At 37.5% G+C, this 18,576-nt stretch overlaps 1 protein-coding gene across 48 annotated transcripts in view; it reads left to right on the top strand.

The window, feature by feature from the left end:
* caska (calcium/calmodulin-dependent serine protein kinase a) overlaps positions 1-18,576 on the top strand; it is a 175,103-nt gene that overhangs the window by 141,510 nt on the left and 15,017 nt on the right. For 7 of the 48 annotated variants that reach the window (XM_084122025.1, XM_084122016.1, XM_084122009.1 and 4 more), the window contains exons 6-20: positions 49-151; positions 645-823; positions 1,128-1,250; positions 1,565-1,648; positions 1,895-1,994; positions 3,278-3,295; positions 3,410-3,531; positions 6,158-6,235; positions 9,783-9,830; positions 10,396-10,476; positions 15,260-15,448; positions 15,778-15,856; positions 16,278-16,363; positions 17,465-17,533; positions 18,249-18,317. In XM_084122025.1, coding sequence (XP_083978151.1) covers positions 49-151; positions 645-823; positions 1,128-1,250; positions 1,565-1,648; positions 1,895-1,994; positions 3,278-3,295; positions 3,410-3,531; positions 6,158-6,235; positions 9,783-9,830; positions 10,396-10,476; positions 15,260-15,448; positions 15,778-15,856; positions 16,278-16,363; positions 17,465-17,533; positions 18,249-18,317 — 1,428 coding nt within the window. The remainder of the gene's footprint in view (positions 1-48; positions 152-644; positions 824-1,127; positions 1,251-1,564; positions 1,649-1,894; positions 1,995-3,277; positions 3,296-3,409; positions 3,532-6,157; positions 6,236-9,782; positions 9,831-10,395; positions 10,477-15,259; positions 15,449-15,777; positions 15,857-16,277; positions 16,364-17,464; positions 17,534-18,248; positions 18,318-18,576) is intronic. The other 41 variants (XM_084122011.1, XM_084122003.1, XM_084122045.1 and 38 more) reach the window with 13 other exon arrangements.

Raw genomic sequence — 18,576 nt, 5'->3', positions numbered from 1 at the left:
ACAACAGAGTAACTATCTTTTTTGTCTTTTCTTTCTTTTTCACTGCAGCCTCATTGTGTGTTGCTGGCATCGAAGGAGAACTCTGCTCCAGTGAAACTGGGTGGCTTCGGTGTGGCTATACAGTTGGGAGAGTCCGGATTAGTGGCTGGAGGTACTTGGAAAAACCGTTTAAAAACGTTTAAACTTGTAACATACAGCACATGGACATTTCCTGTGTACTCTACCTGCAAACTAGAGGTGTCAGTGACTTGCTTCTGGTCAACATTATTCATATGTAAAAGCATGTAATTGAAGTTAAACGAAGCACAAACTACACAAAGAAATAACATCCTGTTTTCATTATATTGGCTTGAAGAACTGAAACTCATCAGAATTTTAATATATTAGTTCCTTATTTTATCATACAAAGCCATTTAGGACATCATAACTCTTATTCAGTGTCACTTCATACATTGGGTCTTAAATTTCGAATCATTCAGGCAATGATTTTATCCTGATCCATGAGCTCTTTGTCACTACTGCTGTTTGTGAGTGACAGTGTATGCATGATTGTGCTGCTTGATTGTTTAAATCTTGTATCAGCGACAGCTCTTTTGCATGTATTTGAATGGATGCTCACACGTGACATGTTGTCTGTGCCGCAGGCCGGGTGGGCACTCCGCACTTCATGGCCCCTGAGGTAGTGAAAAGAGAACCCTATGGGAAACCTGTGGATGTTTGGGGCTGTGGTGTCATTCTCTTCATCCTGCTGAGTGGCTGCCTGCCCTTCTATGGCACCAAAGAACGCCTGTTTGAAGCAATCATTAAAGGAAAATACAAGGTAGTAGTTTAATAGCATAGTCCGTCAAGACATGCTGGAAATATCTTTAAGGCCTTCAAAAGGGGCTGATGTCAGGCTAATTAAAGCGGCAACATATACTGATTTGTTTAAGGGCTTAGATTATGAGGTAAGAAACCTGAAGTCAGTTACTTTTTACACAGACATCACTTTAGTCCATTAGTGTCATTATTGTCCGTGGAAATTTTGGCAGATTCTGTGCATTGATTCTGGCACCATCACCATTTTGGTGGAAAAGTGGTATCAGAGGAACTGGGTTTGTCCATTTATGTGTGCGTGTGCTTTGCAGATGAACCCACGGCAGTGGGGCCACATCTCAGAGAGTGCCAAAGACCTGGTTCGTCGTATGCTGATGCTGGACCCTGCCGAGAGGATCACAGTGTATGAAGCTCTCAACCACCCCTGGCTCAAGGTTTCAACATAACTCAAGAAATATCTGCTTACTGATCTTACAGAGTTTTATTATTGTTGTTGTTGTTGTTGCTATTGTTGTTTTAATTAATAATACTATTAAAACCATACAAATTGTATGCATTATATACACTAATTATGTATAATTTTTCAGCATTATGTTTTCTTAATATGCTTTATTATGTTTTTTTCTTTTTTTTCCGTATTTGTGTTCATGTATATTTACATATGTTTCTGCAATAATTTATGGACTTAAGTTGCCCTTCTTTAATGAGATGAGTAAGCACCATTTGAAGTGTGTGTGTTTCCTGTTAGGAGAGAGACCGCTATGCCTACAAAATCCACCTTCTTGAAACAGTCGAGCAGCTGAGGAAGTTCAATGCAAGGAGGAAGCTAAAAGTGAGTCATTGGCACTTTAGAGTCTGCGTATTGTTTCAGCAACAGCTCTTGTGCATGATTCATGTACATGTTCTTCAGTGTAATATAAAGACCACAAATAAATAATAATTAGGGCAGCCACATTGTACTATTTGCATTGCACTGTGAAAGTAAAAAGGATGGAAATACATGTTTAGAGGGGAATGTCAGCTAAATTCAGTTGTTGCCAAATATGCAGAGTTAATCAATATCTGTACGGCTTCACAGGGTGCAGTGCTCGCCGCAGTCTCAAGTCACAAGTTCAACTCTTTCTATGGTGACCCACCTGAAGAACTGCCTGACTTCTCTGAGGACCCTACTTCATCAGGTACTACAGCAACCAGCAGAGATGCAACATGAGCTCCCACTCACTTCCTGAACTGATGTTTTTTGAGCTGAATTATCGGTCTTGTAGTCTCTTATCAGTGTTTTGGTTACTTTGATGTTATCTGCAGACAGAGAGAAAGAAATTAAGCATCATGGTCATTATTGTGCACAATTTAGGGATTTGAACCAATCTCTAAGTCTCAGTAAGCTATCCCGCTACAGGCATGAAATATTCCTCAAATCACATTGCCGGTTGAGAAGAGGTGAATCCTATACAGACAAAAATCTCATAGAGTTACGTTGAGGGAGTTGAGGGATAAAAATGTCATGAAGATTTAGGGTGGCCTCTTTTGACTTGAGACATTAAACAAATAGCTATAGAAACTGCTTAGCAACACCCTAACAACCACCTACAAACTTAACACAGAATTTAAAGGGTTAGTTCACCCACAAATTCTGTCAATAATTACTCAACCTCATGTCATTCCAAATCAAATACTTTTGTTCATATTCAGAACACAAATTAAGATATTTTTAATAAAGTCTGAGCGATTTCTGTCCATACATAGACAGCTACGCAACTACCACTTTGACACTTCAAAAGGTTCATAAAGAGATAGTAAAACTAATCCACATGAATTGAGTGGTTTAGTCAAAATTCTCCGAAGACACGATCAGTTTCTACGCTCAACAGATTGAATTTAGGCTTTTATTCACATATAAACATTCATCAACACACATCCGTTATGATCAATGGAAGCTCAAGCATGTTTGCTTGATGTGCGAGAACCAATGAGGTTCATTCTCGTATGTTAAACAACACATTTGAGCTTCCACAAGAACCGATGAGGTTCATTCTTGTGCGTAAAGCAGGTTCAGTTGAGCTTCTGTTTATGGTCGCTGATCAATGTTTATATGCGAATAAAAGCTTGAATTCAATCTGTTCATCATATAAAGCGATTCTGTCTCTTTAGAAAATCTGGACTAAACCACTCAATTCATTTGGATTTGTTTTATGATCACTTTATGAACTTTTTGAAGTGTCAAAGTGGTAGTTGCGTAGCTGTCAATGGAGAGATTTTATTAAGATAATATTAAAAATAAGATATACTGGGAATTTCATTTGAATGTGCATTGTGCATTTATAAGTAGTTATTCACAAACTGATTGTTTTATGTGCGCACTTAAGAGTGTGGGTGAATCCTATCTCTAATCACATGACAATTCATCTCTGTATTGTTGAAGTAATATTTGTTGCTTGTTTCTATGCTGGCCACCCTGCAGGACTACTAGCTGCAGAAAGTAGGTGTCACTGTCTGTCCCTTTAAGAAGTCTTGATTCTTTCAAATCAAGTTACTTTTCCTGGGTATCTGAAGGTCATGGTGTTTGCTCGCTTGTGTTTGTGTGCATGTAAAGGGGCTGTGTCACAAGTGCTGGACAGTTTGGAGGAGATCCATGCACTGACAGACTGCAGTGAGAAAGACCTGGACTTTCTACACAGCGTCTTCCAGGACCATCACCTCCACACATTGCTTGATGTAAGAGACTGTACTATACAGGCAAATATACATATACACACCCCATACAATTTTAAAACTTTAAAGTCGTCATGAAATCAAATTTGACAAATCTTCTTTTTATATGTAATATTGTAGTGTTTATTATAAATGATTTATCTGTGCACTTCATTATTTTTTTTTTTTAATTCATGTACCCTTATAATCTTTAATCAAATACATTACCCTTCCCTCCCCCCTCGAAACGACCTCTCTTCTCTTTCGGTCACGTGACATGGCGAAAGGGTGTGGCCAGAGCCGATGAGGGTGCGGCTATCGGTGTCTGTCTCGTTTCTGGTTCGCGGGAGGCTCATATAAATATGGGCTGATTCCTGCCTGAAAATTTAGCTGCTCGTCCTTGTTCTCGTCGCCGGGCTCCTCAATAAAAAATCCTTCATGGGAGGGTAACGGTGGGGAGTCCGGTGGAGAGAAATCCTCCACAACTGAATGTAAACTGGCATTCAAATCTGCCTCCATTTTGTTTGCAACGCCCAACCTCCAACGATCCAATCAATTCCCGAAGGACGAAATCAAGCCCCGCCCTACGTTTTTTTCTAATTTCAGAAGCCGTTTCACTCGGATATACGTCACAACAAGGAAAAAATGACAATCTCAACTTCCGTTTCATGTCGACTTTAAAGTAAATGTCACATTAGGATTTTCTTCTTTCTTTCTTGCTTTTGATGAGTCAGCAACAACCTAGTCTCGGCCTCGGATCATTCACAGACCTTCTGATGCATATTGCACATAAAAATGGCTGGAGTTCACTGAGATTGCAGTTCCAGTCTGATTAACTGGCTTTGTGCAATTTCTGGGGATCTCAGGGTGCTAGATTGTTAGCTAGATTATTATTTTTAAAACATTTATTTTACCTTTGCCTTCATCTAATGTTCAATTCAATGAAAACAGTAAATCATTTTATAACACTGTTAAGTGTGAATCTCAAAATGATTATCCATTTTTCATACTGTTTAATATAATGTTGTGATGCCTAAATTCACTTGTAGCATTTAACACAACTGATTTGAACTATTAGCCATAGTAAGTTTGGCTATGCTATAACCTGTGTAAACAGGTTGGATTTGGTTTCTTGACATTTAACAAATCATCTTACAGTATATTCATTGTTGGCACAGCCCCGGAGGAGTGATTTGTGGGTAATTGCACACAAGTAGTAGTTCAGGATTTGTTCTTGGTGACTTCCACAATGGGCTGCTAACAGCCTACAATCTTGATCATTACCCTTCCACTACCCAAACAAAGCCACCAATGCCACAGATATCAATTTACTTGAAATCATTGGCCAGAACTAACTTGTAGTTTCTTTTCTGGCTACCACAGCTGATCAGACAATAAATGTCAGTAGACCAATTTCAGAATTTTGGTTTGTTTTAGAACTCAATGGACTTTGTTCATGCATTGTTCTTTGTTCATTCATTGCAAGCACACACGCTGCATTGCCTCGGCACACACACACACGTGCACTTGTGTCTTTTAGTATTATGGCATTATGCACATTTTTGTGTGTGTGAATAAGTGCAGCTGTGGACTCTCTTCCCAGTCTCTATATTTGTGTGTGTGTGTGTCTGTATACCAAGGCCTCTATAGAGAGGCATACAGCTTGGTACAACCCAGTGTGGATGATAGGGTCTGTCTCCATAGCCACAGGCCAGAGGAAAGCGGAGAGGAGGGCTCTGTGGGTAAGATTATCACCAGGAGGGTGTGAATGCATGTCGTCCCATTGAGAACTCAACTCCTACCCTGAATAGGGAGGGAAACAATAGCACCTATTGTCAACCTCCGTGCTTTTTTACTGTTGTGGCTCCAGCAGTATCTGTGTATCAGAAGAGTTACTCCAGACTTTGCCATCCTCTCCATTCAAGCTCTGAGTGTAACTCTACCTTCATGAAACAGAGGACAGAGGGGTTAAGATCCTATCAGGACCAACTTTGCCTGGAGTTTAACTTCGGTTTTGGTTGTTTTTTCTTTGGCTGTGGTGAGTAACCTGTGAGATATTTTCATATTTGTTGTTGCTGGAGGTGTTGCAACATTTGCTCAGTGCTACCCTTAAACTCAGCTAAAACTGTATGTGTGAGATTGTGAAATATAGATAAAGAATGGATATCCTGTGCACTCTAAAAGGATGTAGAGGTGTGATCCAGGACAAGCGAGGATTGACACTTGAGCTAAGCCTCTGAAGAATCACATATTAACAGATGTGATTTACAAAAATATTTAAATGCAAATAACTCACAGCATACTGCAGCTGACTCAGATGCGCAGAATAATGTACCTGTAGGCATGACCTCTGGAGACATGGAAAACATCTGTTAATGCAATTACAGCTGTTCATCACTGGAATAAATTCAAAAAAGTATTTAATTATTCATCTTTTTTATTAACATATTGCTTGAAAAACTGCAGCCTGTTACATGCAGTAGAGCTGCTCAGTTGTGATGACAATTTGCAGGCCCCTAACAAAAGCAGCAATGTCAGTGAAATGTTATTGTTTGTGAGGGTTAACCTCTTATTGTTTTTCCTCTACGCAAAAAGCAAAAGGAGCCAAGGAGTCTTCTGATTATTGTTCTGTCCATTTTCACTTTTTCAGCTGTACGACAAGATAAACACCAAGTCTTCACCGCAAATCCGGAATCCTGCAAGTGACGCAGTATCGAGAGCCAAAGAGGTGAGTGCAGGCTACAGTAATGGAAAGATGCTGTTGTAGTTGCAAATAAAACATTATGAGGTACAGAGAGGTTCCTAGCACAAGTTTAATTACCTTCATTGTAGTTTTTGACTTGTTTGTCAATAAAAATAAACTCTACCAGGACTAATTTTTTTTTCTACTTTTATGCACAACCTGTCCATTTCAGAAAAGATCCTCTTTTCAATTTCTTTGACAAGAAAGTATGTTAACGTGACTCAGGACTTAGAATAATATTTAGATGATTTGAATGTGTTAATTCAGAATGACTTTTGTTTATCAGAATATTTTGGTGTATGTTTGTCCTCCTTTTTTTAACAACTATTCTGTCTAGTTTATATTTCCATTTTAATACAGCTCATATGGATATTCAGAAATGGCTCACTGCATGACCTCACACCTTGGCTTTCCTAGAAACTGAATTTCCTCACTGCCTATTTCTATCATGGTTTTTTCACTTCTGCTTTGTGGCTTTTTTCATAACAAATTACTTCAAAATTAATTTGTAACACTTGAAGTGAGCTGAATTTTCATATTATAACTGAAAGCTGATAACATGGTAAAAAACACATTATGGCTTGCTTCGTATACATTTTGTTAAAATAAAATGTATCTTACAGATGATGGTCTCACAAATTTTAGCTTTTCAAATAGCAAATCCGTTTTAGTAATTTTATACCGTCACTGTTCATATCTGTTATTTAGAAAGCACCATGTGACAGACATTCATGTAATTTTATTTACATGACAGAGGCCTGTTTTGTAGTCAATGCCTCTTAGAATTTTTAATCTCAGTGTATGATTTATGTGACATTTACAGATCCCTAGTGGTCTATTGCTTGTGTGAACACGTGACTGTTTTCTTCCTGGTGAATTAGAATGCATTCAAACCAGCTGCAGTCAAAAAATCCACATTAACAAGTGAATGTGTGTGTGTTTGCTTTTACCTACGGAGTAGACTAGAAAAAAAATATAGAATAATGACTGTTTGGATTTGGACAAAGCAGCTGTTTTATAGCCATTGATATGTAAGTACAGAAGATTATCATTGAGATCACAGAGACTGACATGACGCTTCTCAATTTACATGAAAGTAAATTTGAGAAAGTGAACATGCATTTAGCTTGGTGATCTTATCGGGCTGTATGTTTGATGTGTGACTGTCTGTGTGGTTTCCTCACTGTTGGCTGAAGCGTTTGCTCTCTTCATTTGCACAGAAACTGTTACAATCCTCACAATTAACACAAATAGACAGTAAATAGTTATGCTAATGGTTCTATTTTGTTCTTAACACACTAACTGAAGTTTAACTATCCATTAACCACAATATCCAGTAACTTTACAAGCATTCAAAAGAAAAAAAATCCCTTGCTGGCTCTAAAGACATAAAAGACATTGATATAGTATTTCTTATAAACAGCTGATGTTAATGAGGACATGCAGTCTAAAATGTAGCACTTTAATTAATTTAATTCAATGTAATAAATATTATGGGAATAATAGGAAATGATGATGGATTTTTTTACATCCTCATCTAAATTTACTCTATCTATTTGGTTAATGCATATTATTTTTAGGGCTGTCCCCGAATAAAGATTTCTCTAGTCGACTAGTAGTTGTTCATTTAAGCGAATAGTTGACTAGTCACACGTTTATGATATTAAATTAATTACTTAAATATTGCTTTAAAATATAAATTAGCCCGCAAGCGCACGCTTATCATTTGCCACAGCGCACTAGGAAAAGTAATGATTCTGAATTTGTCAGAAAAAAAACAGCAAGGAGACTTACTGAATAATTTATAGGTAAACTAGTGTTTTTTGAGTCAGTGTCGACTACAAAGATGAATTTGACGTTTCATACGGATTACGTAGTCAGAGAATATTTGTTTTCAAAATTTTAATTGGTTAATTTAAAAGTAGCCATTTCAAGCTTGTTATATACATATAGTATATGTCTGTGAGGCTGCTTGTGTGAGTATTGGTATCGGATCATTTTTGTGGCACGCTCCAGAAAGACATACACAGAGACAGAGATGGCAGAAAGTGCATCCTGTTTGTTCTTTTTATTTTACTAAAGCTCGAGTTTTGTTGTAATTTTGAGTGCACACAAATACAAGTAGACACAGTTTTAAATTATGTATTAGTCTATTTTAAGTTCATTTCGCTGTTATCAGGAAAAATGCAAGTGATCTCCGCATGAATACTTGGATATGGCACATTTATCTAGGATAACATTTGAGCGAGCGACAATGTAAGGTGGCTAACATTACGATGCTACTTACATGTTTCAAATGGTAAGCCATATTTGAGGTTGATGAATGAAAGGCGAACATTTGGATTTCCTGCCCGACATAGGCTTCTGTAATTACCACATGGACCAGCCGTGTTAATGATCTGTCTGTCATGGACTGTGTGACTTTATCACTTCCTGTAGAGTTTTTTTTTTTCTGTGACTAACCAAATAATTAAAATTTGGTCAATTAAGACTAACGTGTAGTCGACTATTAGGGGGCAGCCCTATTGATCTTATTGTCAATGATTCATCTATGTACATATGTGAACATTTTTCTTATTTTTTTATTTCTTTTTACTAAATGTTCCGGTGAAACGACAGACTTCTCTCTGGTGATGTATGTCAGACTTCTCCAATCATTTAGTTAGCTTAAACATGCCACTCCACAACCGACTGCAAGCTCACATTTATTTAGATGTTCTTTACAATAGAGAAGAAAAGATCTGTTGCCGCTTCCATTACATCTCGACTTTAAACTGCTGTTTTAGAAGGGGAGTAGTCCCCCATTCAGTTCAATTTTTTAAGTAAAATGGGTTGCAAATGCTGTTGACTTGAAGTTAGTGAACCAAAACTGATAATGTCTTATCATATATTATTTGCGTCAACTGGAGCTTTCTGAATATGTCAACGAATCCTAACTTGATGCTATCTGATACGCTTGATCAAACAGATGTGTTAAACGGATTTTCATTTTCAAGTTCCTATAATGAGATTAAAGTAATCTTAGTTTGGATAGTTAAAACCATCTGCATTCTCTAAGATAAAAACAGTAAGTTTCAAACTAGTCTTGATGGTTGCTTCTGGTCTTAATCTATAGTTTGATGGCCTCCCTCAATGGTTCTCTTAGTCCTGACTCCTCTAAAACCAGTCCCTTCTTCTCAGTCACAAGTCACACAACCTATAAAGCTCAACTACTTCCTTTAGTATTGCACATCAAAAAGGAACTCAGGCTGGCTGGTGATTAAAGAGCTGTGCTCTCGAATAACCCTCCTTGGCCTCTTGCTTGTGATCACTGGCAGTGGTGAAATGCTTAAGGATTATCCTCTTTGTATTGCTTAGAGCCAGCGGGGCGGAAACTAACCCATCACCTCTCACTGTTTTCCTGAGCGACTGAATCTTGCGGAGACGGCGAAATGCCTACCTCCAAAATTCAGCCTTCGACTCTGCTGCTTCTTACACAGACTATATGTATCAAATGTTATAAAACTCTCCTGTGTGTGTCTCTCATGCTAAGACCTCCGCTGAAGACGGGTCGAGCACGGCTTTGAAACATCTGGAATATGTAAGCTGCAGACATTTTCCCAATCTTATGTCCACTTTTTTTTACCACTTTTGTAGAACATGTGGAAATTTCTAGCTACACGGATTCTTGTAAATGTCTGAGCTTTACATTTAGTGATGTTGACTGGCAGATGGGTTTACACATTGATTAGAGCTCATTAGAAATGATTAGTGTGGTCTCAAAAGACGTTCAGGTTCCGGCGCTCAGAAGCATTCAGCGGGGAGTTGTGACATATCTGCAGTACTGTGCCAAATCACCCCCTTCCCACCTGACCCGTCCCACCCCGCCAATAGAAGGGCCAAATGAGTCCAGACAGCAGTGCTTATTGGTCACATGGGGTTTAAGGGTCATGCCAGAAATTTGTGTGTGTGTGTGTGTGTGTGTGTGTGTGTATCTGTTCTGATATATGGTGTGTGGGGTCTCAGCAGTCCAGCTCAAAGTTGTGTTGCAGTGTATGAGATTAAAAAGCCTATGTCAGATATAGCATCTTTACTCACCTCAAGAGATATACTTAGCGTGGAGATGACAGCCTGAGGTAAAGCCTGATGACTCTGTCTGTCTGTAGGTACTGGAGGAGATTTCATGCTACCCGGAGAATGCAGACGCTAAAGAACTGAGACGGATCCTATCCCAGCCCCATTTCATGGTGAGTCACAGCAACACAGCTCGAATTCTTTTGATAATCTCTTTACAAAAACACCTCAACAAGTCAATATGAAATCAAAATTGTATAACCCTATTTACTTTCCTTAATGCACATTCTTGTCTTGTTATAAATGAATTATCGGTCCATGTTATTCTTTGTAATATTTAATCAACACGTAACCTTCCTCTTCCTGATGTCATTTAGGCTTCCTGATGTCATAATGGTAGCCAATAGCCACATTTCTATTTAGTAATTATCACACTAAACTAATACTTTTATTCAGCAAGGACACATTAAATTGACAAAAAATGACAGTAAATAAATATATGCTGGGGTTTTTTATCTTTCTATTCATCAAAGAATCCTGAAAAATATTTTTCCACAAAAATATAAAGCGGCACAACTGTTTTCAACAATGTTAATATTTGAGAGTTTTTTTATCACCAAATCAGCATATTAGATTGATTTCTGAAGGATCATGTGACACTGAAGGCTGGAGTAATGACTGCTGAAAATTCAGCTTTGCCATCACCATCACATATATATTTTAAAATTTTAAAATATATTAAAATAGAAAAAATATAAATATTTAAATTGCAACATTTCACAGTACTACTGTGAGAGAGCTTAGGAGGCTTCTTTCAAAAACATTAACAAATCTTACTAACCCAAAACTTTTTAATTGCAGTGTATGTTGCATTGCGAAAGTAAAATGGTTTGTGAACGTCATTTCATATTGACTGTATGGATCTCAAGCCTATCCTTATAATATTAGCGTTAGAGAGCACTGCTAACAGTATGAAGTACAGATAAACAGCAAAAGTGGAGTCTTCAATTTTACTTAAATTTCAGTCAGCAATCTATCATTGAGAGCTTAATTAGAGCACTTGTACTTAGTCTTTATGAGGTAAATATGTTTATTCAGGATGTTGTCAGCAGACTTATTTCACCATCTCAGACTTTGCAATCCTTTTCTGTAATCTTCTATAATCAATGAGATATTCGTCAGTTGTGTTCAGAGCATTATTCTCAACTGGACAAACAACCTCATTGACAGATGAAGCAGAGAGTTTGCCCTTTGCCCTTCAAACCGAATGTTTGTGAGGGTTTCGCTGATTAAAGATTCCTCCACTTTTTACACAGAAAACATGTTTTAACTCTTAGAAGTGAGTAGTAGTGAGGGTGAGAATTGTTGGTGAGATTAAAAGTAAAAAAGTGTAGAAAAATCTGATTCTTCAAAGTGTGTGAGATAAGTGATGTGTCATGGAACACTGAGTGATATTGCTTAAATTAATCTGGCATAATCCAGGCTGCAAGGGACTTATTTGGGGGCTTTTTACAATGTTTTTACTTCCACTTGAACTGGGGATTTAGTACAGAACTGAGAGAAATAAAGAGGGAACGGTTGCTTTCAAAAGTCAAAAAGAGCTCATGCATGAAAAAAAGCAAGACTTAGGTGATCACCAACTCCGTCAGCAGGATCCAGAGTGCGTGTGTGTGTGTCTGTGCGGGGGGGCAGAAAAGAGATAAAATGCAAGAGAGGAGGGAGGCACCATCAGGTACTAGCTGTAGAATTCCAGCATGACCTTGCCCTCGATAGTTTTCTCACAGTCTCATAATTCCACACAAGATGGTAGTGTCAGATGAGCTGGCAAGAAAAGAGACAAAGTTTGTGGTGCTTATTATTATTATTATTATTATTATTATTATTATTATTATTAATTAATTTGGATATGCTCTGCACACTTTTAGGAAGGCAAACAGTCATAAATAGTCAACTAGATTTGTACACTACTGTTCAAACGTGCAGGGTCTGTAAGATCCTCTTTTTTTAACTAAATGAATACAATAAATTGATCAAATGTGACTGTGTTTTACATTGATGCAAAAAATATATTCTATTCTAATCTAATCTATTATTATGGTTTCCACAAGAATATTAAGCAGCAGACCTGATTTCAACAATGATAAGTAGAAATGTTTTTTGAGCAGCAAATCGGCATATTAGAATGATTTCTGAAGGATCATGTGACACTGAAGACTGGAGTAATGATGCTGAAAAATCAGCTTTGCCATCACAGGAATATATTCAATTTCATTTTAAATTGTAAAAATATTTCAAAAGATTACTGTTTTGTCTTTTTGATCAAATAAATACTGCCTGGTTGAGAATAAGAGATGACTTTGAAAGAAAATCTTTTAGAGTCCAAACAACAGTAGTGTTAGTTTCTCAAGAAAACATGAGTGGTGCTTGCACAACTCGCCTCCTTGATTGATTACCAAGACATTGCTCTGTGATTGCTAATGTGATCTAAGTGGATTTTAGTGCATTACTATCTGCTTGTTAGTGTGTTCTGAGTGTTTACTAGCTGGTTGCTTACTAGCAAGCCCTTACTAAGAAGGTTTGTCAACTTTTGAGCTCAGTTTGGAGTGAGATTCGATTCATGTGATTCAATTTCGATCACGACTCAATATCAATTAATTTTTTAAATACATGGGTTACAAAAGGGCTAGAGCCCGACCGATATGGATTTTTGGGCGCCGATACCGATTAAAAAAAGCCAGATACCGATATATCGGCCGATATTATTTATGTGTATATTATAATACAGTAGCAATATTATTTATGTGTATTATAGTACAGTAAGTTTGGACACACTTTCCAATTGGTGTGTACAAACTTTTGGTGGGTACTGTATATAGAATACACAGTATAAATATATAAACGTTTTGCAATGATCACTCAAATGTGGTGATCAAACACTTGTGTGACAAAGATATGTAATGGAGGCAGGGTGAATGATAGAATGAGAATTTGAGCTGTAACCAAACTAGTTTGCATTGCATTTTATATTATATTATATTCTAAATACTGTTGCATAATCTTCACTAACGACTTTGTCTTTTAATTTAGTTACGTTATTTAAAACATAACTTGTATCAATAAATATATCAAAAGTGTCACTGACAAAACCTTATCTTCTATTTTTAATCTTAATTTCTCTAATATCTACCAGTGGAGGAAGAACTCAGATCTTTTTAGTAAAGTAAAATTAATAATATCATAATGAAAACGTTTATAATTACATATGTACAGTAGTTTTATACTATTTTAAATAAGTAGTAAGCAAAATGTACTAAACGTGAAACTAGGCTATAGGGCTGGACCCGAATATTTGAATATTCGTTCGGTGGGTTGGTATTTGATTTGAAAATTTGACATTCGTTTTTTTTTTCACATCTGGGATCCCCCGCGAAACGGTTCTCATTCGCGCTTGAATAAGGCCGGCGACACACTGACTGCTCCCATGCTCGGCTCCCATGTTAACAGGTTGGAGTTTGCACACTGCCTGCGTGAGACGCGTCTCTCAGGCGCGGCTCGAGCCACGCGGAAAACGCATGCATGCTAGAAATAGAACTGACGCGCAAGTGTTCCAGCAACGGGAGTGTTCTCTGGCTAGAGCGCAGAACAGCGGAGTTTGTATGGATGAAGTGCATGTCTTAGCTTGTGTTTTGGGTTAAGCTGTGTTGCTTTGACATTGTGGAAAATAGAATAATAGAAACAAAATATATTAGCCTTTTTACCCGTTATTATCAATCTAAATTAATCTCGTTTTTTAATTTAACTTAATTTCGTTTTTCTTTATTTAAATTTCGTTTTTCTTTATTTAAATTTCGTTTTTCTTTATTTAAATTTCGTTTTTTCTTTATTTAAATTTCGTTTTTTCTTTATTTAAATTTCGTTTTTCTTTATTTAAATTTCGTTTAATTTCTTTATTTAAATTTCGTTTTCTTTATTTAAATTTCGTTTTTCTTTATTTAAATCTACCCTTTACTGTGTCAGTAATTTTGTTAGTCAGAAAAATATTAGACTACCTTAAAAGTATTGCTTAATTTAACAGACCTGTGTGTGTGCGTTTTATATCACTAATGCAGTGTCCATTCTCAGACGCGTTCTCTGCCTGTGAGGTGCGCCGCTTCCCTGTGTCAGTAATTTTGTTAGTCAGAAAAATATTAGACTACCTTAAAAGTATTGCTTAATTTAACAGACCTGTGTGTGTGCGTTTTATATCACTAATGCAGTGTCCATTCTCAGACGCGTTCTCTGCCTGTGAGGTGCGCCGCTTCCCGCTCGCGCTGTTCTGTAGTTTACTAAAAGTGTATTAATTCTGAACGTGTCGCGTCTCGCGTGTCCATCTGGCTACTCTTAATGCAAAATGGCCCTATATAAAGTGTTATAATTACATAAATTATTGGAATATTGCTTGATGTTGTAACGTAGCAGAATGAGCTTTAACACTGTGTCTACACCGGACGCGGCCGTTATTTTTTTTGCCACTTTTGCCCGTTCTTTGTGACAGCTTTTAGGTGCTTTATTGGCAGCGCCATCCTTACATAAATCACTGCACGCTGCATTTTTTTAAATATTAATTTATCGGCCATTATAAATGCCGATACCAATAGTTAGGAAAATGCCTAATATTGGCCGATAATATCGGCCCGCCGATATATCGGTCGGGCTCTAAAAAGGGCTAAAGGCGCACCTCTGTAAAAGACGCATTGATTTTATTCTCCTCTAAACCACTAGATGGCACAAAACTTGCCTCATAACAATATTATATTAATCATATCATATAGTAAAATATTTGTTTTTACTGTGCACTGTAAAAAAAAATTGTTGGTTTAACTTTTAAGTAAGTTACCTGGTTACCTTAAAATAAGTCTATGAGATTTTGTTGTTTGTGTGTGTGTCATATATCTCTCTCTATTACTTTCTTTCAAGGCCTTACTTCAGACACATGATGTTGTGGCACATGAGGTGTACAGTGACGAGGCACTGAGGGTCACTCCACCACCTACATCACCATACCTCAACGGAGACTCACCCGAAAGCACGAACGGAGACATGGACATAGAGAATGTCACACGGGTGCGCCTTGTTCAGTTCCAGAAGAACACAGACGAACCAATGGTATGAATGCTTAACTTTACATGTACACATATATAAACTTATATGTCTAGCATATATGCCTAGCATGAACTTGAGAACAGTTTCTCTTATAGTTACAGTAGCTATCATAGCTACTCTTTAAACTTTTGATCCCTCCACTTTCTAAGTGTGCAAACGCTAGCTCTGCACATTAAATATCCTGTGTTGTGAGATTCTGCACGCATTTTGCCACCCTGAGCTGATCGTGTTGTTGATTAAGCTCTCTCAGTCGTTACAGTTTATATCCACTTCCTGAAAGTTTGACATTCTCATCAATGTGGCTTCAAATGAGTTTGTGGGCTCTGTTTCAGGGCATCACGTTGAAAATGAACGACCTGAACCATTGCATTGTGGCAAGAATAATGCATGGAGGAATGATCCACAGACAAGGTACATGCACCAGAACAGATCCCCCTTAAAACCTGGTAGTCTTTAAAAATTCACCCCACACTGCTACATACACTGCAGCCACTCCTATATTTTTATATTTCCATAAACACTTGATAAATTAATAGGAATGATATGCAACCCATGCTGCTTCAAAACAGACCCCTAAATACACATTTCTACATGGCAAGCTTGAGAGTGTGTGCCGTTACCTCGTGAAGGGCAGATTGCACACTCTCTTAGAACTTGGCAGCAGTGTAACACTGATGTACAGGCCTTACCCTCTTGCCAAACAAACACACGCCATCATCAAGCAGGACAATCTCACGAAGTGAAAGTAGTCAAGATAGATATCAAATTATGAATACTGTAATACTGCCGCCATTTATTAACACGTGTAATGTCTCACTTTGTCACAAATCAGGAACTTTACACATTGGAGACGAGATCAGAGAGATCAATGGCATAAGCGTAGCAAATCAAACGGTGGAGCAGCTTCAGAAGATGCTTGTGAGTGGGAACAACCTTTTTTTTAAGCTATGGTTTTCTTTAAAGGAATAGTTTACCCAGCCATTTAAATTGTTACCATTTACTCACACTCATGTTGTTTGAACTATGATGAGTTTTTTTTCATGGAACACAAATGGAATTATCTAGCAAAATGTCCAGGCTGCCAGACCTCAACCACTGATGACTTGCAGTAGATTTTGTTCTTTTTCTAAAGGTGGTCCATTTGACTGTAAGTGCCCTGCAAAGTGGACTTCACAGGTTAAATAAGATAATATACACTTCTAATATAACCAAATTGCATTCCTTTTCATATTAAACATCGTAACAGACATTTATCACTCAGTTTAGCACTTTCAAATATAAAATATAAAAAATGTATATTTATTAGTTAAATGATAAAGGTATTTACTTAAATACACATGGATGTCACGTCTATTACACAAATGTATGGTAATTTATATTTATTTACGTTTATTTTTGATTTTTTATGTCATCATACCTTAAAATCGGCATGAAACGGAAGTTGCGAGCATCTTTTCTTCCCTATTGAGCCTTTCATATGAGTTAAATGGCTTTTTGATTGAGGAAAAAATTTAGTTTTTTCATTAAAGATTAAGAGGGCACTTTATTTAAAAACAATGATGTGCATGGATAAATTTACATATAGTAATAAACACTGCTATAATCCATAAAAATAAGAATTATACATTTTGATTTCATGGTGACTTTAAACTCCTCTAATGTGTTACTTAAGCGTTGTCTGTTTGATGACATCGCAGGGTGTTCCAAATGAACATGTTTTGTCAAGTGAGGTGAACTTCAACAGATATTACATGCTCAGTGAGTAGAGAGCAGTCTAGAAATCCTGTCGATCTGAACACTGCTTAACACAAAGCTACTGTTTGTATTGTCTACTTTTTTCCATTTGTGTTCCTTTGAAGTAAGAAAATCATATGGATTTGGAACAACATGAAGATGAGTAGATGACACATTTTCATTTGAGTCTCTTAAACAGGCATTAAACTTTACCACCATTGTCCAGACATAATCCAGTAAAATGTACCTTTTTTAATAATTAGCTTTTTGTTTCTCTATTGACAGCGAGAAATGAGAGGCAGCATCACCTTTAAGATTGTGCCCAGCTACCGCACGCAGCAGCCGTCCTGTGAGGTAACGGCCTCTGTGGCCTTTGCACTCTCTTCTGCTCTGTGTCTCTGCCAGTCTCCTCTCTCCGCAGTGCTGTCGTGGCCTTGTGTGGTGGGGTTTGATTGCCGTGGACTCTTGTGTGACTAACTGCCTGCCTGATGGCTGCGTGTTAACGCTTTTCTCCCCAAAAGCCTCCATCCTGCCGGACCAAAAGGCCCGGTTCAGACACTACCGCACACCAATTTCACAACCAAGATACCGGAACCCTCCCTTACATATTACCAATTTTGAGAGGAGTTTAGATGTATAATATGAGAATGTTTCACAGTCTGACAGTGTTGCAGCATTATTCACAATTTATAAAGTTAATCTGTACCGTATTGCATACAGATAAATATTTCTCATAAAACTTCCCTTCCATATCACACGATTCCTCATTTCTAAACACATGTTGGCATTAAAGAGGTCAGATTTCACTTTAAATCTCTCGGGGAAGATGTTTTACACCAAGTTGTGTTGGCTCCCCCTCTGGTGGGAAGCTGCAATATTGGCCTGATGTTCACAACATATTTCCCTTTGCAACAGTAACATTACTATGCTTTAAAAATGTCCATTTAATAACTTTCATCTCAAGCAAATCTTTTGGTTTCCCTTACATGATGTCCCCAATTTCTTACCGCAGTGTTGGCCTAGTGTCCGTTTGCTCTGCTGTTTCGCTGACCTTTATATCTTATTACAGAAAGAATCCCCCTCCACCTCCAGACAGTCCCCTGCTAATGGCCATTCCAGCCTTAACAGTTCTATCTTGGTAAGGATCCCAGGCAACCTCAAATAACGACTCCCCTTCCTTCCCCCCAACAATCTCCTAATGTTGTTTGTGATTATTTCACCCAATTCTTGCAATCATACCCTCTTAATTTGCACTAGATGTTATTAAATCTGTTTAATGTCCAGTTTTATGGTATTTTTTGTTTTCCCAGTTTGTTTTTATGTTTCACTAGAATTTTTGTTTTGACAATCTCAATAAACACAAACACAACGACTGAACAAGACCGCAAGTAACATCC

This window comes from Abramis brama (assembly GCF_963993115.1).
Source record: "Abramis brama genome assembly, chromosome: 8".
Classification (NCBI taxonomy): domain Eukaryota; kingdom Metazoa; phylum Chordata; class Actinopteri; order Cypriniformes; family Leuciscidae; genus Abramis; species Abramis brama.
Note: the sequence above shows the minus strand (reverse complement) of the source record. Positions and strands in the feature narration are given on the sequence as shown.